Consider the following 13,074-nt stretch of genomic DNA (forward strand, 5'->3'; position numbering starts at 1 on the left):
TGCATATCTGAGGTGGGGCCTAAGAATTGGTGACTCTCACCAATCTCCCCGTGATGCTGATGCTGCTGGTGCAGGGACCCCACTGTGAGAAGCACTTCTTTGAGGGCCTGAAGCTCCTAGGTGTGTGCCCCCTGCCCTACTTGGGGCTGGCTCCTTTGCAGGGTGCCGGCAAGTCTGGAAATGCTAGGAGGGTGCTAGCCCTCAAGAGATCAGGGGTGCACTACTCGGGTGCACTGGATGGCGCCGTCCACAGCCCAGGCTGGGAAAGGTGTCGGGCTTGTGCAGGTGCTCAACAATTCCCAGATTGTATCTGATAACGTCTGGACGTGTAGGAGAAAGAGACAGAGATCAGATTTGCGCCTGGGAGTTGGGATGGAAAGAACTCTGATGAGGCAGAGGAAAGACCCAAACCCCAAGCTCGGGGATGGGAAAGGAACCTGGGCCCCGACAGCAAGAACATGGATTTGGGGGCACATACAGACCAGAAAGTGGTTTTCTGCCTGGGAACTACCTTGACAGTTCTCAGGTCTGTGTGTGTGGCCAGCCCTCTAGTTGGTGGGAAGCCTGCACCTTTCCTGCCCGATATTCCTCACCAAGAGGGTCTCCCAGTTGGAGTGGCAGATGAAGTGCATTGCCAGTCACCGCCCCTCTTCATTCCTGGGGGCCCAGCACCCAAGCATACTCTGGCTGCGGGAACTGACGGTGGAGTGACCTTTGCCTTTTGTTTTCCACGTTTCCCCTCCTTGGCCCCCTTTTCTTTTTGGGCTGTCGGCTGTGCTCCATGCACTGGTTCAAGCTCTCTAGACGTTAATGATAGGAGCCCTGAGTCACATCTTGTCACTATTTTCCCCCCACTTTGTCACTTGTCTCTTGACTTTGTGGTTTGGGGTTTGTGTTTGGTCAGGCAGACGACTTTAGTTTCCATGTCATCAGACTTTCCAGGCTTTTCATAATGGCTCCTGGGGTCTCTTGTCAGTTTGTTTGCTTCAGACTTACTTTGAGCCCCCTTCTCTATTTAAAATTGTGTATTAGTTCCCTGCTGCTGCATAACAAATTGCCCCAAACATAGTGTGGTGCCCTGATGTGACTAACGCTTACTTGTGATCTCCCAAGTGTCTGAGGGACAGGACGCTAAAGGGATTGGCTGGGGAGTTGGGGTTGAGGGTCTGTCACAGGCTGTAGTCAAGGCATCAGCTGGTCTACCTGGTGGGGGTGGGGCTCTGCCTCCAAGATTACTCACATGGTGACTGTGGCGAGGGTCTGTGCCTGCCCACAGGGCCTGTCCATAGGGCTGCTCAGGGCAGGGCTTCCCCAGAGCCAAGGGAGAGGGGTGAGCAGCCCCGAGCTGGAAAATAGTCTTTTATCACTTTATCTCTCAGTGACATTCCCTCTCCTCTGCCGTATTTTTATGGGTCACACAGGCCAACCCTGGAACAGTGCTGGAGGGGACAACGGCGCCCACTAGGCTGAAGGGTGTTCCTTTCACAGCAAAGGAGAAGGCTCCGGGGAAAGTTCTTGCTCCTGAACCTGGGTGTCCAGTAGCAAGGATTCCTGGTCCCGCACAGAACAGGCCCTTCAAGAACACACGTGTCCTTTGTCTAAGGGGGTTGCCGAGTTCTAGCCCCAGGACCAAGACAGACAAGGCCTGTGTGTTTGTCAGGGCAGAGTGGCTCTATGTCTTTGAAGGATTGTAAACAAAACACACAAAAAGCCAGAGAAAGAGAGGAGAATGTGCCTCAGAGCCCCGGTGTGCCCACTGTGTGTGCTCCCTGCCCTTTGCAGGGGAGTTTGCAGCCCTGGTGGCAGTCCCAGCCAGTTGAGCAGCTCCGGGCACAGTGCAGGAAGCTCTGTCTCATCACAGCAGCCCTTGCCAGCACCCTGTCCATTCCCACCCAGGCTGGGCTGCAGGATGTCCCTGACCTCCAATGTCCCCACCCAGGGGCTCAGTCTTGCCTCCACTCCTTCTCCATCCCCAGGGGCAGGGGCAGGGGCAGGGGCAGGGGCAGGGGCAGGGATAGGGGCAGAGGCAGTGGCAGCTCCCCTGCTTAAGGCCGGGGTGACCTCTCTGCACACAGGCAAGGTCCTTCCTCTCCCCTCTGCCTTCTCCTCCAGCCTTCCACCATGTAGCCTTGAAGTGGGTGGGGGCAGGGAGTGGAGAGGCACAGACCACATTGTGGAGGTGCAGGCCGACAAGCCCCTTTTCTTCAATGAAGGTATCGGGTAGCCCTGGGCTGGGTTCTGGTGGCTGGGTGTGGTGGTGGCAGGTGCCATTCTGGAGGGGGGGCAGCCGAGTGTCCAGTTGTTCAGGAATAAGCTCCCACTGTGGCTGAAGGAGGCCCTTTGCATCTAGTTTCCCGAGAGACATGCCCGCCCCATCATTCCTGGCTGGGGCTCAGAGGTGACTTCCCCATGATGCGCTTGGTGGCTCTGAATTTGTCACACAGGTTCTGTGGGCGGTGAGTGCTTTTGTTGTTCGCTCTCGCTGCTAGGCAACACTGAAGCCTTTGGAGACAGCTCCTGGCACCACCCAAGCCTGCTGTGTGATTCTTGAACCCAAGGACAGCGAGTTTCAGGGGAGCCGCGCTCTCTGTTTCCCCAGAGCGGAAGCAGTGACCAAGGTGACACTTGCTGGCCTTGCCTTGGGGGTCCTGGTCATGACTCCTGGGGACAATCAGCCAGGGTGTAGCAGCAACCCAGGGTCCCAGGGCTCCCCCGGAGATGCTCAGGCCTGGTGCAGCCCCTCGCTCTTGGGCCATCTGACTGCTGAGCTCACTGTTCCCCGGCCTGTGCCCGAGCTGAGCCACCTTCCCATCCCTCCGCCCTGGGCAGGAGGAACAGTGAGGAGGGCCCGCTTGCCCTACAGCCTTCCCTCAGGGGCTGCCTGTCCACGAAGGCTGTGGAGGGCTGGACAGGCACTGGGTCCTCCCTCACCCAGCTGCACGGCACCCTTTCCTGGGGAGCTCCTCCTAGTGGCCTGCTCTGAGGATGGGCACAGTCAGAGCATCAGCCAGACCCTGTCCCCATCTACCTTCAGTGACCATCTGTGGCCACCACCCTCTCTGCCTGAGGACCTGGGTCCTTTCCCAATGAACATGGGATGTCTGTGCCCAGCCTGTCTTCAGCAGTTGTGCGGACCCAAGGGCAGCCTCTACCCCGCCTGCTGCTCAGTGATTTCCTCAGCCCTGCTCCCCTGGCTGTGGCCTCGCTGGGCTCATGGGGACCTGCCCTGACACCCGTGGTGGGTCACGGAGGTGGCCGAAACCAGCCTGACCTCCAGGCAGCACAGTGTCCTCCTGCCAGAGAACGCCCTCCCTGGAGAGACCTTGGGCCTGAGGAGGAGTGTGGTGTACATGACTGTCCCTGCCCTCTTGGCGACCTGTCTGCAGCTGGGATGGGCCCAGGGTCCTGGAGTAGGATGAGACCGTCCTGAGCCGTAGATCACCGAGTGCACACGAGCGTCCCAAGGCCGGCACCCAGTACCCCGCATGCTCGCTGACCCTGACTTGGTGGCTGTCCCTCCTCGGCCCACTGGGTCCATCTGGGTTCCCAGGGCGCTGCCCTGGAGCACCGTGGCCCCATACCCTGCAGTGGGGTGACGCCGCCCATGCTGGTGGGCCCTGCGGGAACCCCAAGGGTCCCCAGACCAATTTTTCCCTTGTTGACATGCTGGGACTCCCTCACTGTCTAAGGAAGCAGTGGTGGCAGCTCTACCCTGAGGGTCCGGTGCTCCTCTTTCTCCACCTGGGTCCCTCCCAGCCTCCTTCGGGGCTTGGCAGCAGGGAGGGTCAAGTACAGAAGTGTGGCTGGGGCAGGGGTGGAGGCTGACTGTGGGGTGGGGGTCAGCTTGGCCTCCCCCTTCCCTGCCCTGCCTGGACTCAGGGAAGACAGGACCTGCGGGGGCACGGGTCAGGTGCTCCCAATAGGGTGACCAACCATCTCCTTCCCCGACTTAGTAGGTGAGATGGGTGAGCCTGGGGAAGGCATGTGGCCAGGATCTCTCTTCTGCTCCTGGCACCTGTTGGTGAGCAGGGCTTGGGCGTGGGGCCTGGTGGGCTGAGGTGACCACTCTGCTGGCTCTGGGCAGGTGGCCAGGCCTCAACACCCAGTGTGTGACCCTGGCTGAAGGCCTGGGCCTTGCACCTCCGTGTGTCCTCCTAGCAGCCAGGGTGTCCTCTGGGATTTGCTCAGTCGATCAGCTGGGTCCCATGCCATTTGCCCCAGCAGCATGGGGTCCTTGTGGGTGCTCTTTTTCCTGGTGCCAGCTGCTGGTCCTCCTCACGGTACCGTGCCCCAGTCTCACTCCCTCCTGCCCCGTGACAGGCTCAGGCCTGGTCTGATCTGTAGACTCTGTCCAGGATGGTCCCCAGGGGCCTGTTCCCCCAGGTTGGCATTTTCCATCGTTGCTGCCCCACACCCCACGTGTCCCAGCTGTCTGGGCATGACATGGCCTCTGGGCAGGGGATGGGACTCCTGGTTAGCTTGGCTCAGCTCTGGAGCCCTCTCCATGGGGGTCCCGCCAGGCAGGCATTTGGGAGAGTATGGGAGGCAGGACTGTCTCCTCTTGGAGAGGCCAGCCTAGGAAGGAGGCAGGAGGCTCTGGGTGTCTCAGGGAAGGGAGGTGTGTCCTGTGTGTGCAGAGGGCCTAGGGGAGAAGGGGTGCCTCGGGGGGATTTTTATTCCCTTACTGGTGCTGGACCTCTCTGGGGCTGGCTCTGCCTCCTGTTCCCTCTCTAGTTGGGTAGCTTCTAGAAGCCTCCAGAATACACTTGCCTCCCTCTACTCCCAGCCTTCAATGACAGTGGGAGAGAGAAGTTTGGGGCCAGGGGGTAGGGCCTGACTTTTTTCTGTCCTGTCCAGTGTCCCCTGGGACAGAGGTTACTCCTGAAATTGGCCACCCAGATCCTAGGGTAGCAGTCTAGTCCCTGTTGCAGTAATAGGGAAAATCCATTGTCACTTTCCAGTCCTTTAAGGCTTTCAGAGTCCTCGGTGGTCCATCCTCAGGGAACCACAGGATGTCCATCCCTTGGGCTGTCCTCTTAGAGGCTGCCTGCTTGGTGCTGGCACCCAACTGGCTCAGTAGATACTTTCTCCAGCTCAACAGCTGGCTGTTGTGCAACAAGGGAGTCAATGCAAAGACACTTCTGGGCCTGCCCAGTGCTGTCTGCCACCTCCACTGGACCTGTCAGTGGGGCCAAGTTCATGGGGGAGGTCTGGAGTGGTTCTTCTGGGATCTACCCTTTGCCTCACCAACAGGGTACTCTTCTCTGTTCCTCCTACCCCCAGGGTTCAGCTCAGCTCCTCCCACAGCCACCTACACTGCCCACACTGTTCTTTTTAAGGCCCCAGCAGGGCCTAGCTCAGGTGGTACCCCCAGTGGAAGTGGAGACATGGTGTGCTAAGCCACAGACAACTTCGGCCCTCTGCTGTGTCCTCAGCACTTGTGAGGGAAGACAGGAGTGGGCAAGGCACCTGAGTCCTGCAGAGAGCCCTGGAAAACACTAGGTGAAATCCTTTAAGGCTAGGATTCTCTTGGGGGCCCAGGGAGCCCTCACAAGCCTTTGGGTTGGGGTGCCCAGAGCACTAGGGAGCACTCAGGTACCCTTATGGGGCTCCAGAGCTCTGGGGGTTGGTTGTGTAGAGCCCTTCGGACCACGGGAGGGGTGGAAGAGCAGTCAGGGTCCCATGAAGCCCTGGGGAGTGAGACCAAGCCTGAGAGGGAATCCTAGAATGGGGATCCAGACTCCTCAGGAGCTATCAGGACTCCTTGGGATGGGGTATTCTCAGAGTCCTGGGGCAGGAGGCTAGAAGCCCCTTGTCTGGGAGCCCTCAGCAATCCTCCTCCATCTGGTGATGAATGGATATGGTTGCCCTTGGGAAATAAATGAATGAAAAGGGAGAGACTATGTCACGAGGGTATTGCCTCTTTTCTCATGCCAGACACCACAGTGGTTGCCAAGCACACCTACCTAGCCTCCCCCTCTCTCCTGAAACAGATGGAAGAACAGAAACCTAGAGAGAGCCATTCTACCCAGAAGCCATGCCATCTCTCTTCCCTTCACTTGGGTGCCTCAAGCTCAGCTCCCTTTTCCTTTCATGCTGTCCGTTTTCTCCACCCATCTACTCCAGAGCTTTGGCATGTTAACCTTGCCACGTCCCCAGGCCTCATATGGGGTTTGCCAGGCTCCACCTACCTCTCCAGTGCAACAGTCCTATGTAGTGCTTGGGGTGGGGGGCCTCCTAACATCCTTGATTTGGGATCGGTTGCTGAAACAAGCTATATCACTGCCCCTCTGGTGTGCTGGTATACTAGTGACCTGACTACTTGTTCTGCCCCTCCCTCTCATACAGGCTCATTGATCTGACATCAGGCCTTATTGTCAGTGATGAGGCAGCATTTCCTGCCCCTGCCTACAGTCCCCCATGGAGCATCCAGGTCTCAGCCCTTGTACTGGGATGGTGAGGGGCAGAGTCTGGATGTCTGGGGGGTCCATGCCACAGGTGTCCGTGCACTTGGGGATGAGCCAGGTGGCTTGCAGCAAACTAAGGGAGGCTGCAGCTATTGGAGTGGTGAGGAAAACAGAAGCAATTCGTTTCTTTCATCCTTTTGTATATTTTAAATGCACAAAAACCATGTGTTACTTTTAGGAAAACACAAAAAAACAATGTGGGAAGAGACTAGGATACAGCAAAAAGAAATGGCCAGGAGCTGGGGGTAGGTGGGTCCCAGTCCCAGCCCTGAGCTTGCTGTGTGGCCATAGACAGCTGAGAACCCCAAAGGGTAAGGAGCCCATGGGTGCTCCTGCTGGTGCTGCATGGGCACTGTGCCAGGTGAGAGGCTGGGGCCTGCTGAGTTCTACCACCTGTAGCAAGGAGTGGGCCAGAGGTGAGACAGAGTGATGTCAGGGCCCCACCTCTCCTGGAAGCCCTAGCCTCACTTCTGGTTCCCACCTGCAGGCATGGAGCACATGCCAGCCCCTACGTGCTTTCCCAACCTTTGCTGGCATACCAACAGGGTACACAGCCTCACATGGCATTCTACCCTGGGTTTCCTTAGCAGCTACTTTTAAAAATGTGTAAAATTTGGAGATTATGAAATACCCACAACAGAAAACATGGAGGTAAACAATATAGTCAGGCTCTCTTCCTCAGCGCTGCCTATGGAAGTGGCAGCCATCTTCCATTTGGCACCATGGCTGCCCTCAGGCCCCTCGTGAAACCCAAGCTTGTCAAAAAGAGGACCAAGAAGTTCATCCGGCACCAGTCAGACTGATATGTCAAAATTAAGTGGAACTGGTGGAAACCCAGAGGCACTGACAATAGGGTGTGCAGAAGATTCAAGGGCCAGATCTTGATGCCCAACATTGGTTATGGGAGCAACAAGAAAACAAAGCACATGCTGCCCAGTGGCTTTCGGAAGTTTCTGGTCCACAACGTCGAGCTTGAAGTGCTGCCGATGTGCAACAAATCTTATTGTGCTGAGATTGCTCACAACGTCTCCTCAAAGAACTGCAAAGCCACTGTGCAAAGAGTAGCCCAGCCGGCCATCAGAGTCACCAATCCCAATGCCAGGCTGTGCAGCGAAGAAAATGAATAGACAGATTGTGTACACGTTGTATTTGTGTTAATAAAACTATAAAATTCTGCCAAAAATAAACCCCAAAACAAAACAATATAGTCAATTGAAGAATCAGATTACCCAGAGATGATGGGGCATTTCAGAGTACTGGGAGCCTTCCCCATGTGATTAAACATGCAGCTTTCCAGAAGGCCCACCAAGCACATGCTGCCTTTAGACACTGAGGTTGGTGTCAGCTCTTCCTGGTTAAAAGATCTACAACCAGCATTGTGTGTGCAGCCTCAGCTGCATTTCCAACCAGGATTTCCACACCCTATGGTGCCAGGGTTATTTTCTTAAGTAGTTACAAGAGGTCTGGGTATAGACCCCAAAAGCAAAGCACAAATGTGTCTATGGGTAGAATGTGATCCCTACCCTGATCCCAAAGCAAAAAGGGAGAACCAACAAAGCAAGGTGGTGATCTTGGAGACCCAGGGTGGAGGCCCCAGGCAAAGGAGCCCAACCCCTCCCCTAGTAAGAAGAGCCCACACGATTAAAAATAAACTGTCTTTTTATTGTGTGTCCACGAAAACAAAAGTCAAGGTGGCCTTTGGTTAATCCCCCCAACAAGGTGACAAGAACAGGAGGCATGCAATGACAACTATGTTCTCCTCTTCAGAAGGGTCTTACCCTCCTGGGCCCTAAGGGTCAGAGGCAAAGAGGGTCAGGAGGAAGGCCCACCCAGGCCCACCATGCTGCAGAGGGCCTGGGTCTGCTGCCTCCATGGCAGGACAAGGCAGGACAAGGCACCCCCAAGCTAGAACACACAAAAAAGCCCCCACCCCCCTCCCCCAACAAACACTGCTAAGGCAGTTGGCCAGCACTTCCAAGAGCAGCTGACCACAAAGCCAGCCAGGCCCTCAGGTGTTTCCTTAGAAGGGGTTGCCATCCTCAGCCTGCATGGAGTAGTAAACCAAGAGCAGGAAGGCAGCAAAGACCAGGAAAAGAATCAGCTGGCCCCAGAGTGGGACCTGGCGGTCCTGGCCCAGGCCCGCCCCAGGGGCCTGCTTTTCTGGCCTGATGGCTCGGCGGGTGAGCCACGAGGGGGGGGAAGAGGAAGATGAGGACATGGAAGAGGTGGAGGAGGATGTGGGATAATAGGACAGGCCCAGGGAGCTTCTGGTGATGTTGGAAACAGGGCGGTAGTGTGCGATGCTCTGGTAGGCACTGTCCCGGCCATACATGGGGCGTTCCCTGAGGTAAAGAGGGGAGCAGATGGGCCAGGAGGGCCTGGGCCCAGAATCAGTCCTGGTCCCTGGCCCTCCCCACTACTCACCTATCCTCTTCTGAAGAGAAAAAATTGTCATCACGCACCTAAAGAAGAGAATCAGGGTGAAGAGACTGACATTCAGGGTGAGCGTGGTCCTGTCATATCTCAGTCCAAACTTCCCTGGCTGGCCTATTCTGACCTTTGCTTAAAGACCAGGGCCCTGCCCCCCCTCCAGAACCCTCCTGAATTCCTGGCCTTACGTCTGTGGGGCTTTGCCACTTGCTCAGTAACTCCTGGCTGCCTGCACCCTACTTTATGCCCCAGGATTCTAGAAAGAGCTCAAACCTAGAACCCAGACCAGGGTGCAGAGCATGTCCCATGTGCTCTAGTCAAACAGTTCTGACAGCCCCCCAAAGGAAAGCCCTGACCAGGCAGGTGTCTGCTGACCCCATTTCTCCCTGGAGGCTTGAAAGCTACCATTTGTAACCAGGGGCCCCCTTGATTTATCCAAACCCAGCTATGACCCCCTGAGGTTGTACCCAAGTACAGGGTGCCCAACAGCTAGCTCACCTGGTGGTGAAAGGTGTCAGCATCTGAGAGTGAAGCTGAGGGCTGGCGGAAGCCCTTGGATGTGCCCACAAAATCAGGCTCCCCATAAGTCCTGGTGCTCAAGTAACTCTCCTCATAGTAGTCATCATTATAGCCTTGGGAAGGGGGTGGGAGACAGCGGTAGTAAAGGGGGCAGTGGTATCCCCGGCTTAGGCGATGGCCCTAGTTTGAATCCCATTTGGGGCCTGTGACACAGTTTCTTGCCCCCAGGACTGGTGAGGAACAGTGGGGATTGAGGTCTCAGGTTCTCCCTGACACTGGGTTCCCTGAGGGAGTGGAATGAAAATATGTCAGGGCCCACCCCACCACTGCCTTACCCTTGCTCTGGTAAAGTAAGGCGTCTTCTTTTTTGGGCAGATCATACATATCCGAGTCCACAGACGCTGAATCTGAGTCTGAATGGGGGAGGGGAGCACGACCATTTGCCCCCAAGCTCCTTTCCCCATGCCCCTCCTGGCCAGCGTCCCTGCCACACCCGCACAACGCAATCCTCCCTTTAGCCCAAACCGGGTCCCCACAGGTGGCCAGGTGGGGCTCTGGGGTAGGGGTGCCTCACCCGAGAGCCGATAGGAGAATGAGGACGCAGATGAGTTCGGGGGTGAAAGCCTTCGTCTCTGGGTCTCGTACTCGAAGATTTTCTTTTCGTAGAGCTTACGAGTGGAGCCTGGCCAGACACGGGGAGCGGGGTGGTCAGGGACGTGGGCCCGGAGCCTGGGGAGGAAGTCCCAGGAGGGGGCTCGGAGAGCAGGCTGGGGCCCGGGAAGGGGGGGACCCGCCCGGGGGGACCAGCCCGCCGCCCGCCGCCCGCCTCCCGCCGCCGCGTACCCACGACAGGCCCATGCGGGATGTTGTACTGGCGCAGCACTGCAGCCAGCTCAGCGTCCGACAGGACCGCGTAGTCGTCCATGGCGGGCGGCAGAGGCCTACTAGCAGCCCAGGCCTGGGTACACAGGCCTAGCTACGGTTGCCTTGGAGCGCGGCGGCGGCAGCGCGAGTGCCTCGGGAGGGGCAGCACTCGCGTCACGCCTGCGTCACGCTCGCGTCACAGTCGCGGGCTGCGCGCGCCACGCAGGGCGAAGCCTGTCCGCCGGGAAGCAGCTCGCGCCGACCCGTTCGGCCTCGGGAGTGGGCGGGGCGGGGCGGGGCGGGGCGGGGCGGGGCGGGGCGGGGCGGGGCTGGTGAGCCCAGACCTCAGAAGTGGGTGGGATTGGCTAGAGGCGAAAGAGGGGCGGAGGGCGACGGAGAGCCAAAGAAACGCAGACCTGTTGGACCCTGGGAGTAGGCCTGGCTGAGCGCCCAGGGAAAGGGACGGGGTTGGCGAGCCAGGCGACACCCACTGGTGTGTGCGGACGAGAAGTGAGGAAGAGTGGGGTCCCTGCGAGTGGAACCGGCAGAAACCGGCTAGGGCCTGGGAGCGGGGCGGGGCCAGCGCGCGTGTCTAGGCTTGCCCTCTCTGAGTCACGTGGGCACGCCCTATTCCCCCCCCCCCCAGCCCCCGCTACCCGCAGGCTCCAGAGTCTGGGGTTCCCCGGCCGCACCCCGGCAGGCCGCCCGGGCAGAAGTAGGAAGGGGCCTGATCCTAAGAGTGAGCCCTTGGAGAGCGCGGGTCCCGGGCCAGGCGCTGCTATGAGCGTTTGAGCGCGTGCGCCACACCAAGGAAGCGGCCCCAGGCAGAGCCTGCGCCCTAGGCTGCCCCCAGACCCCCTGTTCCCCTCCGACTTCCCTCGCTGCACAGCTCTGGCCTGTGCACCTGCGCCCGGCGATCCCCACCGCTTCCCTCCCTCCCTGCTCCACCCGGGAGGAAATAGGGCACTGGGCCAGGAGGCTGCCAGCACTCCAGGAGCAAGCTGCCTTGGAAGGGGCCGGGCGTACCAATGGGCACTGGCAGAGGGCACCGTGTGCTGTGTGCACAGACAGCGAGTGTCTGCCTGGGGTTGCCATCCACCTGGGGCACTAGGGGTTTTCCCTCCTGAATGGCCCCTGAGCCCTGCGTGACCCAGGAGGTGGCCAGATAAGGAGCCAAGGGGGCCCTTCCAGACCCAGAGTGGCCTGCTCAGGGCTTCCAATAGGCTTGGCAGGCTCTGAGCACCTGGGTCTGGGTGGGCTTCAGTGGCATGACAGTGCAGCCCCGCCCCCCCTCCGCCCAGGACAGGGGGCCCAGGGCTGAGAGGGGCAAACCACAGAAAGCACCAAGGCCTAGAGGAGCCTAGAATGTCACTAGGAGTTGGTAAGGGCCTTTGTCAGTAAAGAGCTGTTCCATGGAGATTCTAAACAAAGACAGCCAGTGAAGTGTGGGACCAATTGAGGTGCCTCTCCCTGGACAGGCCTAGAACTGAGAACATGGGGAGATGAGGTGCTGTCCCTGGTCTCATAGATGATAGCTGGTGATGGGGAACAGAAGAGAGGAGGACTCTAGTTCAGACTCAGGCTGGCTGGCCCAGCTGGTGAGGGTCACAGATCAATCAGTTCTCAATGGATGGGAGAAGAGTTGGCCATACAGGGAGTGGTAAAGAGATGGGGCCATGGATTGACCACACACAAAGACCCTCAGAAGAGTTGCTGTTGACTTGGTATTAGAGTAAAGGAAGAGCCTGCTCTGTCTCCTGAAAAATGTGGAGGAGGTGTGTGGGTCCCCAGACACGTGCATGGCTTCAGAGCAGGGAGAGATATGGTGTTTGGGCTCTGGGCCACTCAAAGGCTGCCTCTTGGAATTTTGAGTTTTGGCAAGATCAGATTCCCCAGCACCTCTCTCCAAGCCTTCTTCTGCAATCTTGGCCCATGTCCCAGAGGCTCAGTCCTCCCCCATGCCACCCCTCCCTGTATGTATCCAAGCTGTTTCCTTATGAGGTCAAGGAATTCTAGGTCTGCTTTTTCCCCAAGGAACACCCCCTCCCCCGGCACCTGCCTCGGCACTCTGCCTTTTATGTCCCCCTCTGTTTTCTCACCATGAGGTCCCACCACAGGTGCCACCAGGAGGCTAATCTGTGATGGTCCCCTGTGCCCATCTTGTGGGCTCCTGGAGTCCAAGTACAGCCCCACTGCAGTACAGATCCATCCCAGACCACCAGAAACCAGGGAGAGCTCTTTACCATCAGAGCTCAGAGGCCCTCTGCATCACCCCCATCACATAGAGGAGAAATTAGGAGACCAGAGAGGGAGGAGACTTGCCCAAGGGCCTCATGTGCAGCAATTCATTCAATGGACTGTTTTCCCAGCCAATACCTATTCCTCGTGGCAGTGACCTGGACAGTGTGACCCAGCAGGGGTTCCGAGTCCTCAGAGGGGCTGTTGGAGGAAATCTGGGGCCTCCATGTTAGTCTTCCTGGGAAGAGTGAGCAAAGTTAAATAAGAGGACTTTTTATGGAACTATAACCAGGGTGAAAGGGCTATAGTTTCTCCTTTAAGGATGGGGAATGGCTTCTAAGCAGTATATTGTATAACTTGCAATCCCAGCCATATTGAAAGTTGTAAGGAAAAATAATATCAACACAAATTTCTCAGCATCCATGTCCAAGGACATGATTGTTCCCTGAGCTATTAATGCTTTCTGTAAGATCAGAATCTTCTTAATATTCTAGTACTGGACAAAACTTAAACTTTTCAAGGATGTTAGAGATCGTTTGGGTTTTACCCAGTATCT

At 57.5% G+C, this 13,074-nt stretch overlaps 1 protein-coding gene and 1 pseudogene across 3 annotated transcripts; one reads left to right on the forward strand and one right to left on the reverse strand.

Moving 5' to 3' along the window:
• The first annotated feature begins 7,142 nt into the window (after positions 1-7,142).
• On the forward strand, positions 7,143-7,602 carry LOC308551427 (large ribosomal subunit protein eL32 pseudogene; annotated as a pseudogene). Its single transcript has one exon. The product of its transcript is annotated as a large ribosomal subunit protein eL32 pseudogene (transcript).
• Positions 7,603-8,108: 506 nt separating this feature from the next.
• Positions 8,109-10,802, reverse strand: EMD (emerin). 2 transcript variants are annotated; one of them, XM_081125935.1, is made up of 6 exons: positions 10,260-10,802; positions 9,991-10,098; positions 9,752-9,829; positions 9,396-9,529; positions 8,892-8,929; positions 8,109-8,809 (listed from the first exon to the last, which is right to left on the reverse strand). In XM_081125935.1, exons 1-6 carry the CDS (start codon positions 10,339-10,341, stop codon positions 8,488-8,490), a joined length of 762 nt encoding a protein of 253 aa, XP_080982061.1. In that variant the 5' UTR covers positions 10,342-10,802; the 3' UTR covers positions 8,109-8,487. The 2 variants fall into 2 exon arrangements, with proteins under 2 accessions (XP_080982061.1, XP_080982062.1); XM_081125936.1 differs by lacking the exon at positions 8,892-8,929 and having other exon boundaries at positions 8,423-8,809; positions 10,260-10,555.
• Positions 10,803-13,074: the final 2,272 nt, after the last annotated feature.

This window comes from Miniopterus schreibersii (genome assembly GCF_964146895.1).
Source record: "Miniopterus schreibersii genome assembly, chromosome: X".
Taxonomy (NCBI): Eukaryota; Metazoa; Chordata; class Mammalia; order Chiroptera; family Miniopteridae; genus Miniopterus; species Miniopterus schreibersii.

Coding starts and splice junctions, on each gene's coding strand:
- EMD (XM_081125935.1), bottom strand. CDS start 10,341: ATGGACGACTACGCGGTCCTGTCGGACGCTGAGCTGGCTGCAGTGCTG. Junction 10,099..10,259: donor CCCGCATGGGCCTGTCGTGG/GTACGCGGCGGC, acceptor GTGTCTGGCCAG/GCTCCACTCGTAAGCTCTAC. Junction 8,930..9,395: donor CTGACACCTTTCACCACCAG/GTGAGCTAGCTG, acceptor TCTCTTCTTTAG/GTGCGTGATGACAATTTTTT.